Genomic DNA, 22,311 nt, shown 5'->3' on the forward strand with positions numbered 1-22,311 from the left:
TACTATCTTATGGTAGAGTATTTAACTTCACTGAAATGCATGTGTAGATGGTGACCGGGTGGAAGCAAGATTGCTGGCTGCCACCTAGCCACACAGCTCTGCTGACTCAGCATTCTTGTGCCTCAGTCAGCCCCTCCCCTGCCCAGTACTGCCACCCAGGGCCTAGGGCTGACCCTCCCCATGCCCCCTGGCAGCCCAGGCCTGTCTTGGGCACACGTGTAGATGCTACGCCCAGGCACGGTTTACTCTGGCACAAACATCTCCAAAGTTTATTGCTTCACCTTAATTTCATGTATAGATGCACCCAGTATGTAATTTTTTGATAAGATCCTTAAAAGATGAGAATTGCTATATTTCTTATTGTGTAGAGCTGTAGCATGTCTGTATTTTGTATGATGCATTTTGCAATCTGGTATTAATTTAACCTTTCTCTTGTCTTTAGTTGTTCCAGTTCTCTTTGTGGCCCCCTGGGGAATAAGTAAATCAAAGTTAGAGGATACAGGGTAGGTTACCATACTAAGATGGTATTGTCTACTTTGCCTATTTTAATGTGGTTTGTCCTTGTTTTATAGTACATAGAGCAAACTTGCTACTTTTTTTCTGGACATCTTTGACAGCATCGGATATCAACATCTACCCTGCAAGCACTTTGACTCTGTTCCCACTGAGTACAATGAGAATCAACAGCATTCTTTAAGGAAGGCTCTTTAAAGGACAGTCCATAGTTTTAGTACCTTTATCACTCGTTAAAAAAAATAAAAAATCTTTCAATATGGCCAATATATAGGCCTCGTTACTTGGTAATTTTGGGTGGTTCATGGAGCTCTTTACCCCTGGATTGTCCACACATTAACACTTGAAACTGCTTTTAAGCTTGTGTTATACAGCTCAAAGTTACACCACTCCAGGGCAGGATTATTTCTGATCTGTACTACCCAGCTTGTGTTACACTGAAGGTATGGCCATGCTATGCTACACCTTAGTGTAAACATCCCACCTACCCCCCTCCCCTGCTGCCCAAGAGCAGGCCCACTGCCTCCCCCTTCCCAGCACCCCAGATCCCCATTCATTGCCCCACTGCCACCCTCACTTGTGGCTGCTTGCGCTATCTGCCCATGGGGAGCAGGCAGGGAAGGGTTAAACTATGTGCCTGGCCAAAGTTGCTGCTTCTGGTCTTGGGCTAGAAGAGCAGCAGCCTAGCAGCAATGGTGGCCAGGAAGGCAGGTAGCCCTCCGCTGCCTGCTCCCCTGGGACAAACCATGCAGGCAGCCATAAGTAAGTAATGTCCAGGGGGATGCAAGAGGGAACCCTGAGGAGCAAGGGGACAACCCTAGGGGTGGGGGGTGGGGCAGGGTAGCAGTGGGGAAGCCCAGAATGGGAAGGGGAGGGGGTGATTCTTACCTTTCAGTCCTCCAGGCCCCTGCTGGCCTGAAGTGTAACTGCTCCAAACTTTGATTAACATTTGTGGAGCTCACAGTGTAACAAGGCCCTATGAGATGTTATTGTAGTTCAAAATCTTGAGGGATGTGAGTTTTCAATTATTAAGATAATTTGGAGCAGAAATGGTTTGATAGGATGTGTTAAATTTCATTTTTTAAATGAATTTTAACTTAAAAACTGAAGTCTTCACTTGTTTAATTTCAAGAAAATGTATTCTGGCCTCCAAAAGTAAATAACTTTGGGAATGATACTGGATACCCTCATACATTCTTGTGACCTGGCAAAGAATGTCTTGCATTCAAAAGCGTGTCTAATTCTACTACATAGTTGGTCCAATGAAAGATATCACCCTAAGAAATCCTTGCCTCTCTCATGCATTTCAAACTAGCTGAATTTATACCTTAAGGACAAACTCAATTCAGCCTTAAAGAGAGAACTACAAAACCATCACGTTATAACAAATAAAATTGTTAATATACAGCAACCACTGTGTCAGCCTTCAAAAATGAGTGATTCCACAGTTATGCCAGATACACTATGCCACAATAATTCAATAATTTATAGAAAGCATAGTCTGCACCTGGTCCATTTTGGTACATGTGCATCATCCATCCCTCTTACAAGAAAATGTTCTAAGAAAATAGTTTTACCTTAACTTAGGTGAGCTTGAAAACTTCATCTCTGAGCCTTTTTTATTTTTGTGAAGCCAGCTTTAAGCTAGTGTTATTCATACAGTTCAGGGTTGTTTTTATCCATTCTGTGCTTTAAAAAAAATCTGACATTTCTGAGGGAAATAAGAAGTCCACAGGTTGTGACTAACATCATCTCTGTTTTTTTAGACCAATATATGGTAGTGTGAACATATGTACAACTACCAAACTCCAATCTTTCCTTTTTTAGACCTTTAATCATACTGTCATCAGAAGTATGTTTCTCACATGTTGGGGAAAGCTTGAAGAAGTTGTTAAATGAGATTTTTGGAGTATAAGGCTATGGTGTTTTCAATCACTGGTGGAACACAGATTGGCATCAGCTTTGAGATTAGATGTCTGCCAGGGTAAGGCTAAATTGTGAAGGGTCTATGTTTCATTTAGTGGAGGACAGAAAGCCAGTGATGGAATTTAAAGATATATAAGTGATATTATTTAAATGATTGGGCAGGAAGAGGATTTTAGCAGCGACATTTTGAATATTTTTTTCAAAGATTTATAGATTTCGGCTAGAAGACATTATTAGGTCATTTATTCTAGTGTAATTTAAACCAGAGAATTTCACACTGAGATACTTCCATAACTTCAGTTTCAACTGTAATTTATCTTAGAAAAGTATCTAGTATTTAGGTGAAGATTTAAAATGATGGTGTGATGTTTAATTGTCCTCAGATTAGAGATTCTCACCTTTTCCCTACTCTATATTTGTTGAGCTTCAGCTTCCAGCCACTGGATCTCAGTCTGCTTTTGTCCAGTAGCTTAAAGAATTGTCTACTATCGGGTGTCTTTTCCCCATCTGCTTACTATAGAGCCTCTCCTGGATTTCAGGGAGATGAATTGTTGACATCAAGGCCAGGGTGTGGCATAATCAGAGCTAAAACAACAGTTTTGTCTGTGTGGACAGAAAGCAAATGCTGAGTCTTGGATTTGTTATGTGAAAAATGCAAGAAGATCTAGACATGGTTGGATGTGTGACAAAAAGTGGGGGCTTACATCAGGGATATGTTCAAAATGATTGAGCTGAGGGATAAGAAAGATGATTGTGATACAGAAAGTAGGGAAAGCAGGGCTGGGGGAAAGAGAAGTTGTTTTGCAGGCTGAGTTTCAGCTTGGAAGTGGACATTCTTCAAAACGTATCAGAAAAACAGCCTAAGGTTTTGGTCAGGTTGGAGGGAGTCAGGAGGGTCTGTTTGGTAAAACAGAACAGAGACTCTTGAATAGGGGTGCACTGATAAAGATTTTCTTGGTTGATACTGATAACCGATGATTAACCAGCAATATTAGCCAATGCTGATGTGATAAACAATATTTAGTAATAATGCAGGGCATTTTAAACTACTGACATAAATAAACCGTTTTTGTTTGTTTTGCATTATAACACACATGCCTCCTGCCTGCTCCGGCCCTCAATGAGGTAGGTGGCGACCACCTTATTCCCATGCATGTTGCCCCCTCACCCACAGCTCCTACCCGCAGCCCCACTCCCTGTGCAGCCTGTCCTGCTGCCCTGGGTGGGCAGGGCAGACTCTCATGTGGACAGCGGTGCCAGACATGTTTGGAGCCCCAGAGTGCACCACTGCCTCAGCTCCCACAGCCGCCATGGAGTAGCCATTTTTGCAAAGGCAGGAATATCCCTCATGCGGCACCTTACCCCACCCATGCACAGCTCAATGTGTCCACAGCAGCCCTGGCACTCAGCCCCTCTCCCCCACATCCACCTGCACATGTGGCGTTGCTGAGCACAGTGCCCTGTGACTGCTTTCTGGCACTACCTCCCACTGCTTGCTGGGACCTGTAGTCTGCCACAGCCTCAGGCCAGCAGTGGGATGTGGGGATTGGACTACGCTCACCAGGGTGCTCTGGGTATGTGGTCATAATTATTGGCTACCATGACCAAAAAAAGTCGATAGCCAATAACGTCATTTCTTCTTTTATTGGTACTGATCCCATAGTTAACAGATATTTTGGTGCACCCCTACTTTTCAGTAGAAAGATGTTCTAGCCACATTTGTGGATAACAGTTAGGGCTGTGCGAAGCTTCGGTCCCTGATTCAATTTGGCAGAGATTTGGCCCTATTCGGTGGCCGAATCTCTGAACCCAAATCGAATCAAAGGACCCTTTAATCTCTTCAAATCGGTTCAGAACCCTATGAATTGATTCAAAGAGATTTGGAAAGTTTTGGCGTTTCAGGCATAGATACAACTTTCAATTATTTTTCTACATACCTCTAGGTAGTAGAGGCTCTGAACCCTGTGGTGCTGGGGGAGATGCAGTGTCCCACAGCAGCATGGGGGGGAAGGGGCCCAGCATGCTCAGCAGCAGACCTGGAAGTGAACCAGAATCACTTCTAGTCCACTTCCTGCTCCACTGGGGAGCATGTTGGGGAGCCCCTGTGCCCCCCCAGCTCAGTGACTGGTGCCTCCTGGGTCTGAGGAGGGCACCCAGGGTCCCCCTGTGGCCAAACACCTAGCCAGAGGGGCATGGGGGGCCCCAGCGCAGTCCCCGGCAGACCCAGAAGTACTTCCGGTCCACTTCTGGGTTCACTGCCAACATGCTGGAGACCCCTCCCCGCGTTGCTGTGGGATGCTCCATCTGCCCCAGCACCGCAGTGATCGCTACCTCAGGGTATATAGAAAAAACTTTTAAAGCTGTGCCTGTGTCTGAATCGCTTATTCACTGAATCAGCACTGAATTGCCAGATTTGGATTTGGCTGAATCGAATCAGGGACAGTGATCTGAATCAACAGCTCAAGTCACTATCAGAATCGAATAGGACCCATTTTACACAGCCCTAAACAACCCTAAGAATCAAGATTTGTCAGGTTTGTCACTGGTTACTGATAGGGGTAGCCAGCTTCCAGTATACTCTTTCTCTGTGTATGAATTTGTGAAGTATGTTTATATGACATGTCTAAATGATTTAGGAAACTGTTAGAGTGGATTACAGTGTAGGCATTCAGGTGCTCATGTATGTCTCCATCAGGCTGTTTTGAGAATCCCAGCCAATAACCCTTTCATACTATTTGGCATTATCATAATATTTAAACACAAATTCTTTGCTCTTTTCTTTAATATAAATATTTTTAAAGATTTTCTAAAAGAACTGTTCTAAATGGGTGTCTCCATTCTGGTTATCTTGTTTTTCTGTGTAATCGCTTCTAAACTTGTTTTTTCCCTTCTACTAATATTTTAAATCATTTTCTCATTCTGTTTAATTTGTATCCATTTTAGTTTATGCTCGGTCAGGTCCTCCTGGGCTTGCATTTGCCTGTACTCCAGAGTTTGAAAGGGTTTTTGTCTTATGATTTCCTTCAGTTTAAATTAGTCTATAAAGGTGCATATCTATCCTGCCTTTTGACTGACTTCAGACTAACTGGGCTAACTACATCTCTCTACACTAGAGGTGCTCAATATTTTTTGAGATGAAAACATTTTCTATCACAATTGCTGTTTCAAAGTAAACAAAATATTTTGTGAAGAAGAATTGATTTATTTTAAAATTCACTTTAATTATAATTCAGCTTAGGACAGGAATTCCAGAATGTCAGCTTTTCACATTGTTTTTAATATTTTGACATATTTTTAATTTTTTTACGTAATTCACAATAGAGTCACTATTCCATGCTGTAAATTATGATTGACCGAGTGTTTCATCACATACAGAAAATAAAATAGCTGTTGAGTCCGGAGGGTGGGAGATCGAGCTCCAATTTGGAGTCTATTCAGGAGACACGCTCCATCTCTGCAGCCTCATCCCCAAGCGCTGCCCCTTCTCTCCTAGCTCCTGTACTGTCTTAGGATGGGATGGGGAGAAGGCAGAGGAGGGGAGGGGAGCCAATTCCCAGATTTGTTCAGTTTGTTGTATAATTGCCATCCATCCCCAACACCTAACCATCCCCACCCATAAGTACCAGCATTCTCACCAGAGGAATGCCGCAGAGTAAGGATATCACAGCTGGGTTTTAGTGGTGCAAGAAACCAGCTTTTTGGCTGCAACATCAAGTCTTGCTCTGCACTCCTTTCTGGGATTGTCGTGCAGCCAGAGGGCGTTAATTTTAACTCATTTTTCTTGTTATGGGGAGGACAAAATCCTCTCTGTGTGCATAGGAGGGGGACTTTTGCTATATGGTCCAAATAATGTGAGTGATTTGACTAACCATCTTTTATATATGCCATTCATGTTTGGTGTTGTGAGGGGTGCTTGTGTATCTCCTGAAGCAAATGGCTTTCATTGAAACTTGCAGCATAGGGCAGCTACACTGCTACAAATTACTGGTAAATATTTTGTCTTAACTTCATTTTATTATTTTTTATAACTAACAGATAAATAGGTTAAACTTTGTCATATTACATTTGATGTTTCATTGTGATGTTGAAATTTAATTTTTCAAACTTGTCTATATCACTCTAATATCATTATATTTCAAATTCTTTTTGAGGTGCTGGGGAATAAATGAACACATGGGAATCTGGTGGATCATCCGAGGACCAGTGTTGTTTTCCATTTCAGTAAGAAGAATTTGTCATTTATGTATTACATAGGTCTAACTGTCTTTCTGCTTTGATCCATTCTCCAAGCAAAATCCCTTCATCCAGTTAGATGACAGCTAGCAACTGGAAGTTAGAGTAGGGCTTCCTAACCACTCCATAGCCAACCAGGGTTCTGAGGGGAAACGAAGCTCATTTTTTCCCATCTCCAAAGCAATGAGGGCTCTAAAGACATGGTCACACAGCAAAGCTGTTGATTTTTTTTTTTTTAAGTGGGGCTTAACTGTACTATGTATGTGATTCTTGTGTCTTTTACGCTAGACATATGCAACCTATTTTCTCTAAATTATCAGGTTACTCATGCTCTCTGTGTTGCAGAGTACAGTTTCCTTTCTGCTTTTCTTAAGACTTTGCAGTCACTTCCTTTTTTTGGTATATGACTGCATTAAGATATTATCTTTCTTGCCAGTTGTTACCCTTACTCTTTATTCAAGAAATATACCATGAAGGACTGATGAAGGGGCATACTGGGATCAAAATAACTAGGTTTACTAAATATATGCAACATGTGAAAGCTAGCTAGGTACCATATAGTAAATCCTAGAACACAGTGCACACCACTAGTATGTTCATACAAGTACTATAGACCACAGTTAGAAAGGAACCCTGGAAAAATGAACAGATCCTGGAATGGGAGGGAGAAATGAAGGATACTTCTAAACTGGAACCATGGAAACATAAGAAAGACAGACAGAGGTTTGTTACAGCTGAGTCATGAAGGGCCTTGAAAGCAATGACAAGCATCAACTTGAAGGTACTCTGACTGCTCTCCTGGGTATTCTGACTTCCAAGGTAGAGCTGACCTGGTCAGAACAGCAGGAGAGGAGATGATTGTGCTAGCACTGTTTTGGGAAGACTGGGGTGGAGTAAGGTAAATATACAGAAGGTATTAGAAGATGAAATTGCAGGAGTCAATGAAGGAAAGGACTGGATCATGAACAAGTGACTTATCTGTCAAGACAGATAGGAAGAAAAAGAGAGGGAGCAACCAAAGCTCAATACTAAAGCACAGATTAAGGTGACAAAGAAAATGCTGGTTTCAGCCCAAGCGAAGGACATAAATAGTGGAATTGGTTTGGAAAGAAAAGCTATGAGCTTAGTTTTGGCCATGCTGGGTGTGTCTACACATGCAGTTATTGCATAGTAACTTACTGCGTAGTAAGCAGCTTTTACACCGGCGTGTATACATGCAGGTGTTACAGTGCAGTAACGCTGTGTGTGGACTGACTTGGGACTAAAGTTAGTCCCAAATCAGTCCACACAAACAGGGTTACTGCGCAGTGAGGTGTCTACATGTACCTTAGTGCACAGTAACTACTCAGGCATAAATTTGCTACCTGCATCATGCAGGCAGCAAATTTACACCCAAGTCAGCATAAGTTGCCATCGTTACTGTGCAGTACGGGCACACATGTAGACATGCTCATACTGTGCAGTAATTTTCACCTATAGATGTCCCTGTTGAGTTTGAGGAGACAGTTAACCTATTAAAACAACTGCGGAGATGTGGAACTGAATGAAGAAAAGCAATTAGCAACAATCAACATAGAAGAGATAGTTAAACCCATATCGGCAAGTCATGTCACCCAGCAACAATATATGGAACAAGAAGAGGTGAGAGAATCAATAGACTTGAAGAGAGAGGGAGAGAGGAGAGAATGCCACAGAGGTTAGTTACTGCTAAGAGGAAGTACTCAGGAATCTGAAAGGCACTGGAAAGCTTGAGAAAGTTAAAGGAAAAAATGCTATGGTAAAACCTGAACTGCTTCATGGATATGCACTGTTCTGAGATAAGGTAGTATATGCAGATGACCAATTTTGAGCAATCTACAACTTGCTCCCTTGGATGAGGAATAGGGAGGTAGCAGAACCTGACTGCAAGAATCAAACAGCAGCATTTCTGTTAGATTACCAATATGATGAGCCTGACTCTTTATATCAAGAATAACTCCATTAATGTAAGGGTGCAAAAAGATGTTACTCTTGTGTCACCTTAAAAATGTTTATGGTGGCACAACTTTCAAGTAGAGAGATGTATTAGCTTCATGTCATGCTCCAGGTACTCAAAGAAGTTGTCATGGCAAAAGACATTCACATTTTGTGATGCCATAAATTGGAGGACACCTGGGCCACTTGTGTATGTGACAGTGGTTTAGTTCCCCTAAACTGAAACAGTGGGTTTTTAATTGGTGGTTTTTTAATTGTGACAATTAAAAACCCACTCTTTCAATTTAGGGGCTTCCATCACTGTTGGTGATCTTTTTTTTTTCTGACAGAGCCTTCCCTCAGCCAGGGGGGTGAGCTGCCAGTGGGCCCTAAGCTTCAGGGGGGCCCTAGTCTTTCCCTCTACTGCAGCAGTGCCCCCTGCGGCTGCCCAGGTGGGCTGCTAGTGGGCCAGGTGCTGGTTCCGAGCTGGACCAGCACACAGCCTACTAGCAGCCCACCTGGGATGCCCTGGGGGATGCCACTACCACAGAGGGAAGAACCCAGGCCCACTGTAGCTCAGACACCGCTGGCAGCTTATCTTCTCTGGCTGTCAGCTGACTCCACTAAGGGGGAAAAAAAAGGATTGGGACCCTTGCTATGTGTTCCTCCCCTGGCGGAGCCTGCCTGTGACTGGGGAGGTGAGCTGCTGGCAGGTCAGGTAACACCTGAGCTGCTGTGGGGGACCCCAGTCCTTCTCTCCATGGTGGTGGCTCCCCCAGGGCTGCCAGGGTGGACTGCTAGTGGGCCTGGTGTTGCCTCAGCTTGGAGGCAGCACCTGGCCTTATCCAACCCTTTCCTGAGTCCACCGGGGCTTCCAGCTTCCCAAGCACTGACCCCACTGCCTTCCTGTCTCCTGAGACTGCCCAGGAATGGGCTGGCTTACCCCTGGGCAGTGTAGGAAGGTGGCAGGAGGGAGGCTGCATGTGCTGGTGGCTGGAGAAGATGGTGGGGATGGTGCATGGGGTGCTGGAAACCCGCCAAGCCCAAGATGCAATTTGTTAGGTAGCAAAATAAAATACACAGAGAAATGCAGCTGCCTTGTGTGTGAAATGAGAATTAAAAAAAAAAAAATTTCTAGTAGAGCTTGCTAAAAAATAGAACTAATTAAAAATAGTTGGGAGGGCAAGAAATAATCTGAAAACAATGTATTCTTTTAAAGTATTGCTTTCATATGTTCATGTGTATCATATAGTAATACATATACATGTTGAGTTAAAAATCACATAATATTTTTATATATGTATTTTCAATAGCACTGCCACTGCACGGGCTCCAGTGGCTGCAGCAATAAGCCCTGTGGGCCTAATTTGACCTGGAGAGGTAGGTGGCCCAGCTGATGGTGATCCTTTTTATGCTAATAATTAGTTATATGTGAGGTAAATTCACTCTTATGCAATCAGTGTAGTGGAATCCACAAAGCTTCTCTTTGAAGCTGCTTTGTGCTGTGTATTGTGGGAGTGATGCAAACCAAAATATAGTCTCCTGTGTGCAACTGGGCTCCTAGCTCATTGTCTGCAAAACATGTTTCTGTAGTTGCCATTCCCATTATGATAGTGCTCTGTGCTTGCGTGTAGGATCTGCTGTTTGTGAGTACCAGAATTGTCTTGTAAAACTGGTAGAAAAGGGTCTGGGGGTCAGTACAGTCAAGGTCTTGGAATGTATCCCTATTTGTTACATTGTAATTGAGTTCCCTTTATGTGAATTTGAGGTATGCTCCATTTTCCAGGAATGCATGTACAGCATAAAGCGATGGAAACCTGTATATATTTTTTTTCCAATTGCTATCCTAAGTATAGTATTTGGCATTTTACTGTATTTCATCTAAGTAATTTTGGACTATTTCTCCAGTTTTTTAAGGGTATTTTGAATTATAATCTTGTCCTCCATCCAGCTTGATATCATCTGCAATTCCATATTGCAAGCCATTCATGAAGATATTAATTAGTCCTTTCCGCAGCAGGTTCCTTCTGACAGGTGACTGGATTCTTCCTTGATCCTTTTGCCCTTATTAGACCCAGCATCAGCAGTTATGTCTGACTCAGAAAAAGTCCAGGTAGCATCCATCTGATACCAGATATGGCAGGAGACTAAGACTCCTAGTCACTGGCAACCTTAACAGCATTTTCTTACCCTATTGATGTAAAAGATGAAAGTAGCTCCAGTCAAAATGATGACCAGAAGCAGCCCTTTCTTCAGAGCAGCCGCAGGAGCAGTCATCTTTCATGTTCTCTCAGCCATTGTCATGGCAGATAGCTTCTTACTGACCTGTTAGCACTAAGAGATGACTATTGAAAGGAGCTAGAGCATATTCCCAAGAAGCTGTAGAACCACATGTGGCATCCAATCCCATTCTCCTTGCAGCATTAATTCTGTTCCTTCAATTTGCATAATCTTGCTACCAGCTGTCTACTCTCATCTGGTCATACTTCCTGGTTTCCTTCCACTAGCCGGCGGGTCTCAGCAACTTCTTAAAGGCCAAACACAAGGCCAGGCTAGTGCTTTTCCACATTTAAGTTGACCTAGGAAGCTAGCTAGATGCAGAAGTAGGATATTTAATTGGACCCCTGGTAGCTGTGGGCTGGTGTGTCTCAACTGCTTTGGGTTCCATTAGTTCCTATTAATTATAGCAGGGGCCATAAGGGACTGCACAACCTTCAGTACTACAGTGAGCAATAGCTGCAGCAGCTCCAGGCACTCTGCTATATGTCCCATCAGAAGTGACTGCAGCTGTGATTTCTGGCTAGGACACCTTTCCCAGAATTTTTCAGCTATGCTGCTACCCTCACCAGCTTCTGTCTCAAAGCTGTCTGAGCACTACCACCTGCTTCTCTGCCACATATTGTCTTCTATTTACAAGAACTGTCTATGTGCTCACTCTTCACAAAGTGTTTACTAGGGTCTCCACTGTTTTATACCAGACCCAAGGCTGGCTTAATCATTTAGTGGGCCCTAGACAAACAAGCTTGTGGGCCCTTGGCCAATCAAGACCTCGCCCCTCACCCCAGTGCTGCTGCCCACAGGGAACAGGACTCAGAGTCGCTGCTAGAAAGCAGGTGTAGCGGCAGTGGTGAGGCCAGCAGAGGGGAGGGGAAGGGAAGAGAAGGGAGGTGGATGGGGCCATCTGTGTTGCTGCTGTGGACTGAAGTACCAGGCTCCCCTGCAGCTGAGGGCCCTAGTTATGTGCCTAGTTTGTCTATGCATTAATTTGGCCCTGACCAGACTGCCCTATTTTAAAACACTTTTTCCCCCTGTCATTTTTGAATAAGGAACAGACTGCAAAAAGTCCTGTTTTTCAGTTCATTGGGTGAAATACATGTCAGTCATTTGTCCTTGCGGTTCAATTGTACGTGCCTAGAGCTAGGGCACTGCACACCCAGGAGGAGCAGAGTTCTGAGCCAGCCAGGGAAGGAGGGAGGGAAGGATGTGGCCTCTTTTTGGTGGCCCTGCCCCTTGCTTCTGATTGGTCAAGGGGCCCAGTGGCCCCCACCCATTACTTCTGATTGGCTGAGAAGGCAGTGGTCCTGCCCCTCACCACTGATTTAGCCAAGGGAGCCAGTGGTCCAGCCCCTCACCAAGGGGATATCTTGTTTTGTGGGGACATGTCAGTGCCCATTATAGGGTTTACAGGCAGATTAGTAGCTTATAGCAGGAGTGGCTAACCTGCAGTACATGTGCCACAAGTAGTAGAAGCAGCCCCTGAGTATGGCACACAATAAATTGGAGAGGGGATGAGCAGCACAGTGGCAGACAGGGCAGGAAGACAAAAGCATAGCATCAGAGTAGGCAGGGAGTACAGGATAGAGAGAAGAAAGCAGAGCAGCAGATTGAGCAAAGGAAGGAGATTGGAGCAGCACTCAGTGTACAGAGCTAATTTGTAGCACACCTGCTGAAAAGGTTGGCCCCTATGGGCATATAGGAATAGATATTTTGCTGCTGAAAGATATAATCATCTACCAAAATGTATCTTTCTATCTGTGTATGTCTTCAGGAAGGGGATTAACAGGAACAAGGAGTGGGAAGGAGGCTAATACATGAATTTCACCATGTTGGTGGCTGTTTCTATGAGAGGATAAAGACAGTTTTGTGGACTTATAGGGGCCAGATATGGAGAATCCCTGTTGCATCACACAAGCACCTAATTATTTTTTCTTGCAGTTCTTGCTGGCTATTGCCATTTGGCAGTCTCTTTGTTTCCCATTAACCCTGGCTTCCTTCTCATGGACATGCAGACATGTATGATTTTCATTTTCCATATATAGGTTACTGCCTCCTTCTCATTACCCTCCCACTTTTCATTGTCCTGTAGTGCCATGGGATCCAAACTTGTAACTTTAGTACTACTGTGATCTGGAGAGGCAGATTAACCTATCAACATTGTCTTGCAACAGCTGCACAATCTCTGTTTGAGACCACCCACAGTGAACCCAAAAGGAAGAATCATCCCCTTGTCTGGCTTCAGGAGGCACAGAATCAAGGAGTATCTCAGTTCATTCTTTCCCTGCTGCAATCTCTTTTGTGGTTCCTGGGAGAAGACAAATCAATGGCACCTAGAGAACCTCTGTTGGGAAGTTTTCCTATTTAAGTATCCTATTTCCATTTGGAATAACTCAATTCAGGTCAAAGTTACATAGTATTGGGTTATGGGTTATGTAGCTGAGTATCAGTGAGAAAATGTGCCACCAAGCATAGGACTTGAGCTGGAAAAATTGTAGCGATGATATTCTCTCTAGTTCTACCCACAAACCAACATTTGCCCATGTGAGCTACTAGAATGAGATGCCTCTCACAGCAGAATGTGTAGATGTTTAAATTATGACCACAATTGCTGGACTTCTCACAGTCAATGTTTCCTTATAGTTGTTCAGATGCATTATAGGATCACCAGAAAAAGGAACAGGCACGGCTCCACAATTTGCACTCCCAACATCATGTATTGATGTCAGAAATTAATTTTTCATTAAAAGAATTGTCTACCTTTATGGTCATTAAGAAGTGTCTAAGAACATGAAAGCAGTGTCAGAACTGTAAAAAATCTTCTGGAGTCTGCAAATATCTTCCTGTGTAAGAGGCAGCAGCCATGCCACAAAGACATCAGTTCTTACACCTGTAGCAGACCATATGCTAACTGCTGTGAGGTGTGAGTGGCCAGCTGTTTGGGGAGAATGGAAGCCATGTCAGACTGCTTAGAGGCCTCCATATGCTGTTTTTCCTCTGTGGTCTTTAGCCTTCAGAGGTCAGACAAAAGGAAAAGGTGATGTCTTTCTTTTAATTGCCACCTGCTTTTGGCACCACAGTGAGAAATCTTCTGTCTTCTGTCTCCTTTTTTATGTATTCTGATACCAGTGAAATATTTAATAAATAATTTATTGTTCACATTTAATGGGTTATTATTAGGCTTCTAAGTTAATGTCTTATTGAGATAAAATAGGCAGTTCCCAATTCTCAGAACTTTTGTTTCAGACTCTCTGCAGATGAAGACAGGTTTCACTGCACTAATTATGCTCATTTTACTTTTGACATTTTTCTCCAGAAACATGAAGACTGGAGTGTGGTGTGTAAGGAACAAGAGCTGAGATTTTGGAGAGTAAGTCAGAAATATTAAGAGAAGCATGCCACTAACCCAGTGTGGCCAGGCTCAGTTTGAGACCTAAGTACCTTACCATGCTATCCATTCTTTCCCTGACCAGATAAAGAACTGATCAAAGCAAAGTGGAACAATATGTTTGTAGAGCAGAATAGGAGGTGGTTAATATGGAGAGAGTGGACTGTTGGGAAGGGATGACCTCCACCTCACCTGGAAAGGGAAGAAGCTCTTTTCAGCCAGAATGGCTGACCTTCTTGACAGGGCTTTAAACTAAGACTGCTGGGGGATGGGCAGTCTATTAACAGTTCTAGCCCAGGTCATGTCAGCCGCATTACTAATAACTTGAGCAGCCCAAAGGAACCAACTCTGATAACAGCCTGAGGAAAGGTCCTGCCTCACCCCAAAGGGAAGCATGGGGCTTCTCATGCCAGACTCAACTGCTTATACATGAACGCCAGGAGCTTGGGAAATGAGCAAGAGAAACTGACTCTTCTCTTATGTGAAAATGACTATGACCTTATAGGGATAATGGAGACCTGGTGGGACTCTGCCTATGATTGGTCTGTTGCTTTGGAGGATTATACCTTGTATAGGAGAGACCATATTGGGAAGAGGGGTGGGGGTGTTGTTCTCTGTCAAGGATCAGTTCACTTCCCTGCAAATTGAGTTTTCTAAGCAGGAAGGGTGTCTTGAGACTCTCTGGGTCAAAATACAGGGAGAGCATGGTGAGGGTGACATATTTGTAGGAATGTGCTATAGACCTCCCCACCAAGAGGAAGAACTTGATTGGGAATTCAGTAGGGAAGTGGTTGACGTCCTGCACTCTCAATGCATGATCATCATGGGGGACTTTAACTTCCCTGACATCTCTTGGGGTGAGCGCACAGCCAGATCTGACAGGTCGCATAGCTTTCTTGCTTGCATTGATGACCTTTACCTAACACAGGAAGTCTATGGGCTGACTAGGGGAGAGGCACTGCTTGACCTGGTCCTGGCCAAAGGGAAGGAACTGGTGAGTGACCTGAGGATTGAGGGGAATCTTGGTGACAGTGACCAGGACGTCCTGGAATGCCTGGTTGCCAAAAAGGCGGTGTACACCTGGTGGAAGGCGGGGGCTATCTCCAAAGAAGAGTATACCTCCACTGCTCGGGCCTGTAGGGGGGCTGTTAGGAAAGCTAAGGCAGACATAGAGCTAGGACTAGCGTCCAAGATCAAAGATAATAAAAAGTCCTTTTTCAAATATATAGGGAGGATGAAGAAGGCACCGGGAAATGTGGGGCCCCTGCAAGATGCACTGGGCAATCTGGTGGTTGCGCCAGAGCAGAAGGCAGACCTCTTTAACAAATTCTTCACCTCCGTTTTCTTGTGCAGGGACTGGGACCCCCCCACCGTGTTTCAAGACGGACTCGAGGGGAATGCCTCAAGACCTAAGGTTGAGGAGGACTGGGTTAGAGTGCTTCTGGAGGGGCTGGAGGTGTTCAAGTCAGCAGGTCCAGATGCTCTCCACCCCAGGGTGTTGAGGGAGCTAGCAGGGGTTATTGCAGGGCCCTTGGCATGGCTTTACGAGCGCTCGTGGTGCTCGGGCCAGGTTCCAGATGATTGGAAGATGACCAATGTGGTCCCCATCTTTAAAAAAGGGAGGAGGGAGGACCCGAGCAACTATAAGCCCATCAGTCTTACCTCAATCCTGGGGAAACTCTTTAAGAAGATCATCAAGGAACACATCTGTGATGGGCCGGCATTGGGGATGATGCTCAAGGGCAACCAGTATGGTTTCATTAGGGGCAGGTCATGTCAGACCAACTTGATTGCCTTTTACGATCAGGTCACAAAAGCTTTGGATGCAGGTGTCGCAGTGGATGTAGTCTTTCTGGACTTCAGCAAGGCCTTTGACTCTGTCTCCCACCCCATCCTCATTAAAAAACTAGGCAACTGTGGCATTGATGCCTACATGGTCAGATGGATTGCAAATTGTCCGAAGGGTTGTACTCAGAGGGTGGTGGTGGATGGGTCATATTCGACCTGGGGGGGAAGTGGGCAGTGGAGTCCCCCAGGGCTCGGTCCTTGGGCCCGCGCTGTTCAATTTCTTTATCAGCGATTTGGACGACGGGGTAAAAAGCAACCTGTTCAAATTTGCTGATGATACCAAAATTTGGGGTGAGGTGGGCATGCTAGTAGGGAGGGAAAGACTGCAGAAAGACCTGGATAGGTTGCAAGGGTGGGCTAACAAAAACAGGATGCGTTTCAATATGGACAAGTGCAGGGTGCTGCACTTGGGCAGTAGTAACCGGCAGCACACATATAAGATGGGAAACTCCCTTCTTGAGAGCACAGAGGCAGAAAGGGATCTTGGAGTCATCATTGACTCCAAGATGAACATGGGCCGACAATGTGAGGTCACGGTCGTCAGGGCTAATCGGACCTTATCGTGCATCCACGGGTGCATCTCAAGTAGGGCCAAGGAGGTGATCCTCCCCCTCTATGCGACACTGGACAGGCCACAGCTGGAGTACTGTGTCCAGTTCTGGGCACCCCGCTTCAAGAGGGATGTGGACAACATTGAGAGGGTCCAGAGGAGGGCCACCCGCATGATCCAGGGACAGCAGGGCAGACCCTACAATGAGAGGCTACAGGACCTGAACCTGTTCAGCCTTCAGAAGAGGAGGCTGAGGAGGAACCTTGTGACCGTCTATAAACTCACTAGGGGGGACCAGAAGCATTTGGGGAGACCTTGTTTCCCCTAGTGCCCCCCGGGATAACAAGGAATAATGGCCACAAGTTGTTGGAGAGTAGGTTTAGATTGGACATCCGTAAGAACTACTTCACCGTTAGGGTGGCTAGGATCTGGAACCAACTTCCAAGGGAAGTGGTGCTGGCTTCTACCCTGGGGGTCTTTAAGAAGTGGCTCGATGCCTACCTGGCTGGGGTCATTTGAGCCCAGTTTTCCTCCTGCCCAGGCAGGGGGTCAGACTTGAAGATCTACGAGGTCCCTTCCGACCCTACTTCTATGATTCTATGATTTGGTCACCTTCTCAGTTCACCGAAGAGCAGACAAATCCCTCAGTAAAACAGAAATCTTTAACCTAGGGAAGGCTGACTTTTACAAACTCAAAGATTTGGTAAGTTAGGCAATTAGAGGCCATACCCCGCTAGATAAGGGGGCACATGAAGAATGGTCATCTCTCAAATACATGGTCCTTGAGGCACAGGGGAAAACTATTCCATCTCACAAGAAATGTAATCAGCAAGCAAGGAAGTCCCCTTGGCTGAAAAAGGAACTGTTGGACCTCATTAAACTTAAAAGAAAAGCCTACTCCAGTTGGAAAATGGGAAGCATCACCAAAGAGGACTATTCAGCACTTGTTCGCACCTGTAGGGAGTGATCCAGAAAAGCCAAGGCACAAACTGAACTCAGGCTAGCTTCGGGGACCAAGGACAACAGAAAGTCCTTCTTCAGATATGTGGAAAGTAAAAAAAAAAAAGAACAAAGATAGCATTGGGCTCCTGTGGGATCAAACAGGGCAGTTGACATCTGATGCCCAAGAAAAGGTCAATCTCCTAAATGACTTTTTTGCATCAGTTTTTTTACCCTCCCAAGAGGATCACACTGTCAGAAAGGACACAAATCAACCTGGGAGCAGGTGACGGACCAAAAATTGATGTGGATCAGGTGAAGGAACACCTTGAGAAACTGGACATTCACAAGTCTGTGGGCGCAGACGGAATGCACCCAAGAGTCTTGAAGGAGCTGGCAGACATCATTGCACCCCCCTTGGCAAAGATATTTGAAAATTCGTGGCACTTGGGTGAGGTCCCTGAAGACTGGAAAAGAGCCAATTTGGTTCCTATGCTCAAGAAAGGGAGGAGGAATGACCTGGGGAATTATAGACCAATCAGTCTGATGTCCATCCCTGGAAAAATCCTGGAGAAAATTGTCAAGGGATCCATCAACACCAGACTAATGGAAGGCAAGCTTCTGAAGGCCAGTCAACATGGCTTTGTAACTGGCAGGTCTTGCCTGACCAACCTCATCTCCTTCTATGACCAGGTGACACAAGCCCTGGACAAGGGAGATGACATGGATGTCATATATCTGGATTTCAAGAAAGCCTTTGACTTAGTTCCCCACGATGTCCTCATGGCTAAATTGGGGAACTGTGGCCTTGATCATCTTACGGTCTGATGGCTAGGTAACTGGCTACAGGGTCGGACCCAAAGAGTACTAGTTGATGGGAGTAAATCAACATGGTGCAAGGTGACCAAGGAGTTCCTCAGGGCTTGGTACTTGGGCCAGTTCTCTTTAACATGTTCATTAATGATCTGGAGTCAGGAGTCAGATGCAAACTGGCAAAGTTCACAGATGACACCAAATTATGGTGGAAGGCAGTGACACTGCAGGACAAGCTGAGGATATAGGCCAACTTGGACATGCTCTCAAGGTGGGCTGACCAAAACCTGATGGCCTTCAATGTTGAGAAGTGTAAGGTGCTTCACCTTGGTAGGAAGAACCCTCAACACAGTTACAAGTTCAGCAGTGCTATGCTCGCTAGCACCACGATCTAAAGAGACTTGGGGGTCCTGATTGACCACAAGATGAATATGAGTCACCAATGTGATACTGTAGCTGGCAAAGCAAACCAAACTCTGGCGTGCATCTGCCGATGCATCTTAAGCAAAACCAGGGATGCCACCCTCCCACTTTACTTGGCCTTGGTGAGGCTGCAGTTGGAGTACTGCATCCAGTTTTGGGCCCCCCACTTCAGGAGGGATGTGTAAAAGCTTGAGAGAGTCCAGAGGAGAGCCACTCGTATGATCCAAGGCCTGGAGGACAGGCCGTACAATGAGAAGCTGAGGGATTTGGGACTCTTCAGTCTGGAAAAGAGAAGGCCCAGGGGGGACTTGGTAGCAGCCTACAATTATATATGAGGGGTATATCAGGACCTGGGAGAACAGCTGTTCACCATAGCTCCCCAAGGGATAACAAGGTCTAATGGCCATAAACTCCAGGAAGGCTGATTTTAGACTAGACATAAGAAAAAAGTTCTTTATGGTGTGAGTGTCCAGGGTCTGAAACAAACTCCCCACAGAGGTGGTGCAAACACCTACTCTGGACTCTTTCAAAAAACATCTGGATATCTTTCTTGTTGGGATCACTTGATCCCTGCTGATGTCCTGCCTATGATGGAGGGGCTGGACTCGATGATCTCATGAGGTCCCTTCCAGCCCCTAATGTCTATGAAATCTATGAAATTCTATGAAATATGATCAGAAACAATAGTTGAGCTGTTTTCTTTCTAGTAAAAACTTTAGAATGAAAGTCTCTAATCTTTAGCTTCTAAAGAATCTAAATCTTTAAAGCTGTATAGGTTGTAGCCAGTTGGTCTAAGGACATAGGCAGATAAGGTTTCTAGGGTAAATCTGATATCTTTTATTAGACCAACTCAAATAGTTGGACAAATTCTTCTTTGCAAGCTTTCGGGTATAAAATACCCGTCCATCAGACTGAGGATGCAGGGTGACAAGAGAAAAGGATGCCCAGGTAAGCACCAATGTCCTGGGAGTAGGGGGCCACAATAGTCCTGGGAGTAGGGGAGAGGTGCATGAACCCTCAGGAGGCCTCAAGTGCCTCTACACCAATGCTCATAGTATGGGGATCAAGCAAGAGGAAATGTGCCTCCTGATTGCGAGTAAGAATCCAGACTTAGTAGGGCTCTCAGAAACCTGGTGGTACCCTACCCATGACTGGGCGGTGGGCATTCAGGGATAAACCCTATATAGAAGTGACAAGACAGAGAGGAAAGGTGGTGGTGGGGTTGCACTCTATGTCAAAGAGCAACTCGCATCATCAAGGATTAGCTTTGGGTTAGAGGAAGGTCGAGCAGAGACACTGTGGGTCAAACTACATGGGGGGCGTGGCGAAAGGGACCTTACGGTGGGGGTCTACTACAGACCACCCAACCAGGGGGAAGAGCTGGACGAGGACTTCTCCGGTCAGCTTATGGAGGTGGTTAGCTGGAGGGAAGTCATTGTCATGGGTGACCTAAACTACCCAGACATTTGTTGGGAGGAGCAGACAACCAGGTTTGACCGCTCGCATAGGTTCCTGGCTGTATTACAGGACCTTCACCTTATCCAGGAGGTGCACAGCCCCACTAGGCGTAATGCCTTGCTGGACCTGGTCCTGCCCATTGGGGATGACCTGCGGAGGGGACTGCAAGTCCTTGACCACCTGGGCAATAGCGATCATCACCTGCTGGAATTCAGTATCCAGCACAGGGTGTCAAGGGCTTATAGCAAGACTAAAGCCCTTGACTTCAGAAGGGCCAACTTCAATGACTTTAGGAGATTAGTGGGGGAGGCACTGAGGGCCCAGAAGGTAGAGGAGATGGGAGTCCATGAGGGATGGTCGTACCTTAAGGGGGCAATCCTCCAGACCCAAAGGGTAACAGTCCCTGAGAGAAGCAAGGGGGGTAAGAGTGCTCAGAAACCCCCTTGGCTCAGCAAGGGCATACAGGAATGCCTGAGGACTAAAAGGGTGGTGTACAACCAGTGGAAGGGAGGGGCTATCACCAAGGAGGGTACTCCTTCTCGGCCCGTGAGTGTAGGAGGGCTATTAGGAAGGCCAAGGCAGAGACGGAACTCAGGCTAGTGTCCAGGATTAAGGACAACAAAAAGTCCTTTTTCAAGTACATTGGGAGCCAGAAGAGGGCACCAGGCAATGTAGGGCCCCTGCAAGACTCAAATGGTAACCTTGTGGCTATGCCAGATGAGAAAGCTGAAATTTTTAACAGTTTCTTTGCCTCTGTTTTCTTGGACAGGTACCGGGATATCCCTCCTGCCAGAGGTAGGGACAATTGGGGATATGTCTGTCAGGGCTTGGGTCAGCGCAGATATAGTTAGGGATCTTCTAGAAGGGCTGGACATTTTTAAATCTGCAGGTCCAGATGCCCTTCCCCCAAGGGTGTTGAGGGAGCTGGCAGGGGTCATCGCAGAGCCCTTGGCTGAGCTGTATGAGCATTTGTAGTCATCTGGCCAGGTGCCAGGGGATTGGAAACTAGCTAATGTGGTCCCAATTTTTAAGAAAGGAAGGAAGGAGGACCCAAGTAACTATAGGCCTGTAAGCCTCACCTCGGTCCTCGGGAAGATCTTGGAGAAAATCATCAAGGAGCACATCTGTGGGGGGCCTGCAGGAAAGAACATGCTCAGGGGCAACCAGCATGGGTTCATCAAAGGCAGGTCCTGCCTTACCAACCTGATTGCCTTTTATGATGAGGTAACTAAATCCTTGGATGATGGTGTCACCATGGACGTAGTTTTTCTAGACTTTAGGAAGGCCTTTGACACTGTCTCTCACCCCATTCTCATTAATAAATTAAGTGACTGAGGCATTGATGCCAACACAGTTGGATGGGTAAAAAACTGGCAGATGGGGCGCACCCAGAGAGTAGTGGTGGACGGGTTGTACTCAACCTGGCGAGATGTGAGCAGTGGGGTAACCCAGGGCTTGGTCCTCGGGCCTGCACTGTTTAACATCTTCATCAGTGACTTGGACGAGGGGGTGAAAAGCACGCTGTCCAAGTTTGCTGATGACACTAAGATGTGGGGTGAGGTGGACACACTTGAAGGGAGAGAGAGAGGCTGCAACTAGATTTAGACAGACTACAAAAGTAGGCAGATGAAAATAGGATGGGGTTCAACGTAGACAAATGGAGGGTGCTGCACCTTGGGAGAAGGAATCCACAGCATACATACAGGCTGGGGAGTTCCCTTCTTGAAAGCACAGAGGCGGAAAGGGATCTTGGAGTCATTATTGACTCCAAGATGAACATGAGCCGCCAATTCCAGACCACAGTCAGCAAGGCCAGCCATACCTTGTCATGCATCCAAAGATGCATCTCAAGCCGGTCCAGAGAGGTGATACTATCCCTCTATGTGACATTGGTCAGGCCGCAGTTGGAGTACTGCATCCAGTACTGGGTGCCGCACTTTAAAAAGGATGTGGGCAGCCTGCAGTGTTCAGAGGAGGGCCACCCACTTGGTGA

The 22,311-nt window shown here is 45.7% G+C and overlaps 1 protein-coding gene across 1 annotated transcript in view; it reads left to right on the plus strand.

Annotated features, from left to right (window-relative positions):
* The window catches only part of GLP2R (glucagon like peptide 2 receptor), a 183,284-nt gene that overhangs the window by 105,160 nt on the left and 55,813 nt on the right, over positions 1 to 22,311 (plus strand). Inside the window, exons 8-9 of the mRNA XM_019498124.2 lie at positions 443 to 503; positions 6,591 to 6,660. Coding sequence (XP_019353669.1) covers positions 443 to 503; positions 6,591 to 6,660 — 131 coding nt within the window. The remainder of the gene's footprint in view (positions 1 to 442; positions 504 to 6,590; positions 6,661 to 22,311) is intronic.

Source organism: Alligator mississippiensis, chromosome 8, assembly GCF_030867095.1.
Source record: "Alligator mississippiensis isolate rAllMis1 chromosome 8, rAllMis1, whole genome shotgun sequence".
Taxonomy (NCBI): Eukaryota; Metazoa; Chordata; order Crocodylia; family Alligatoridae; genus Alligator; species Alligator mississippiensis.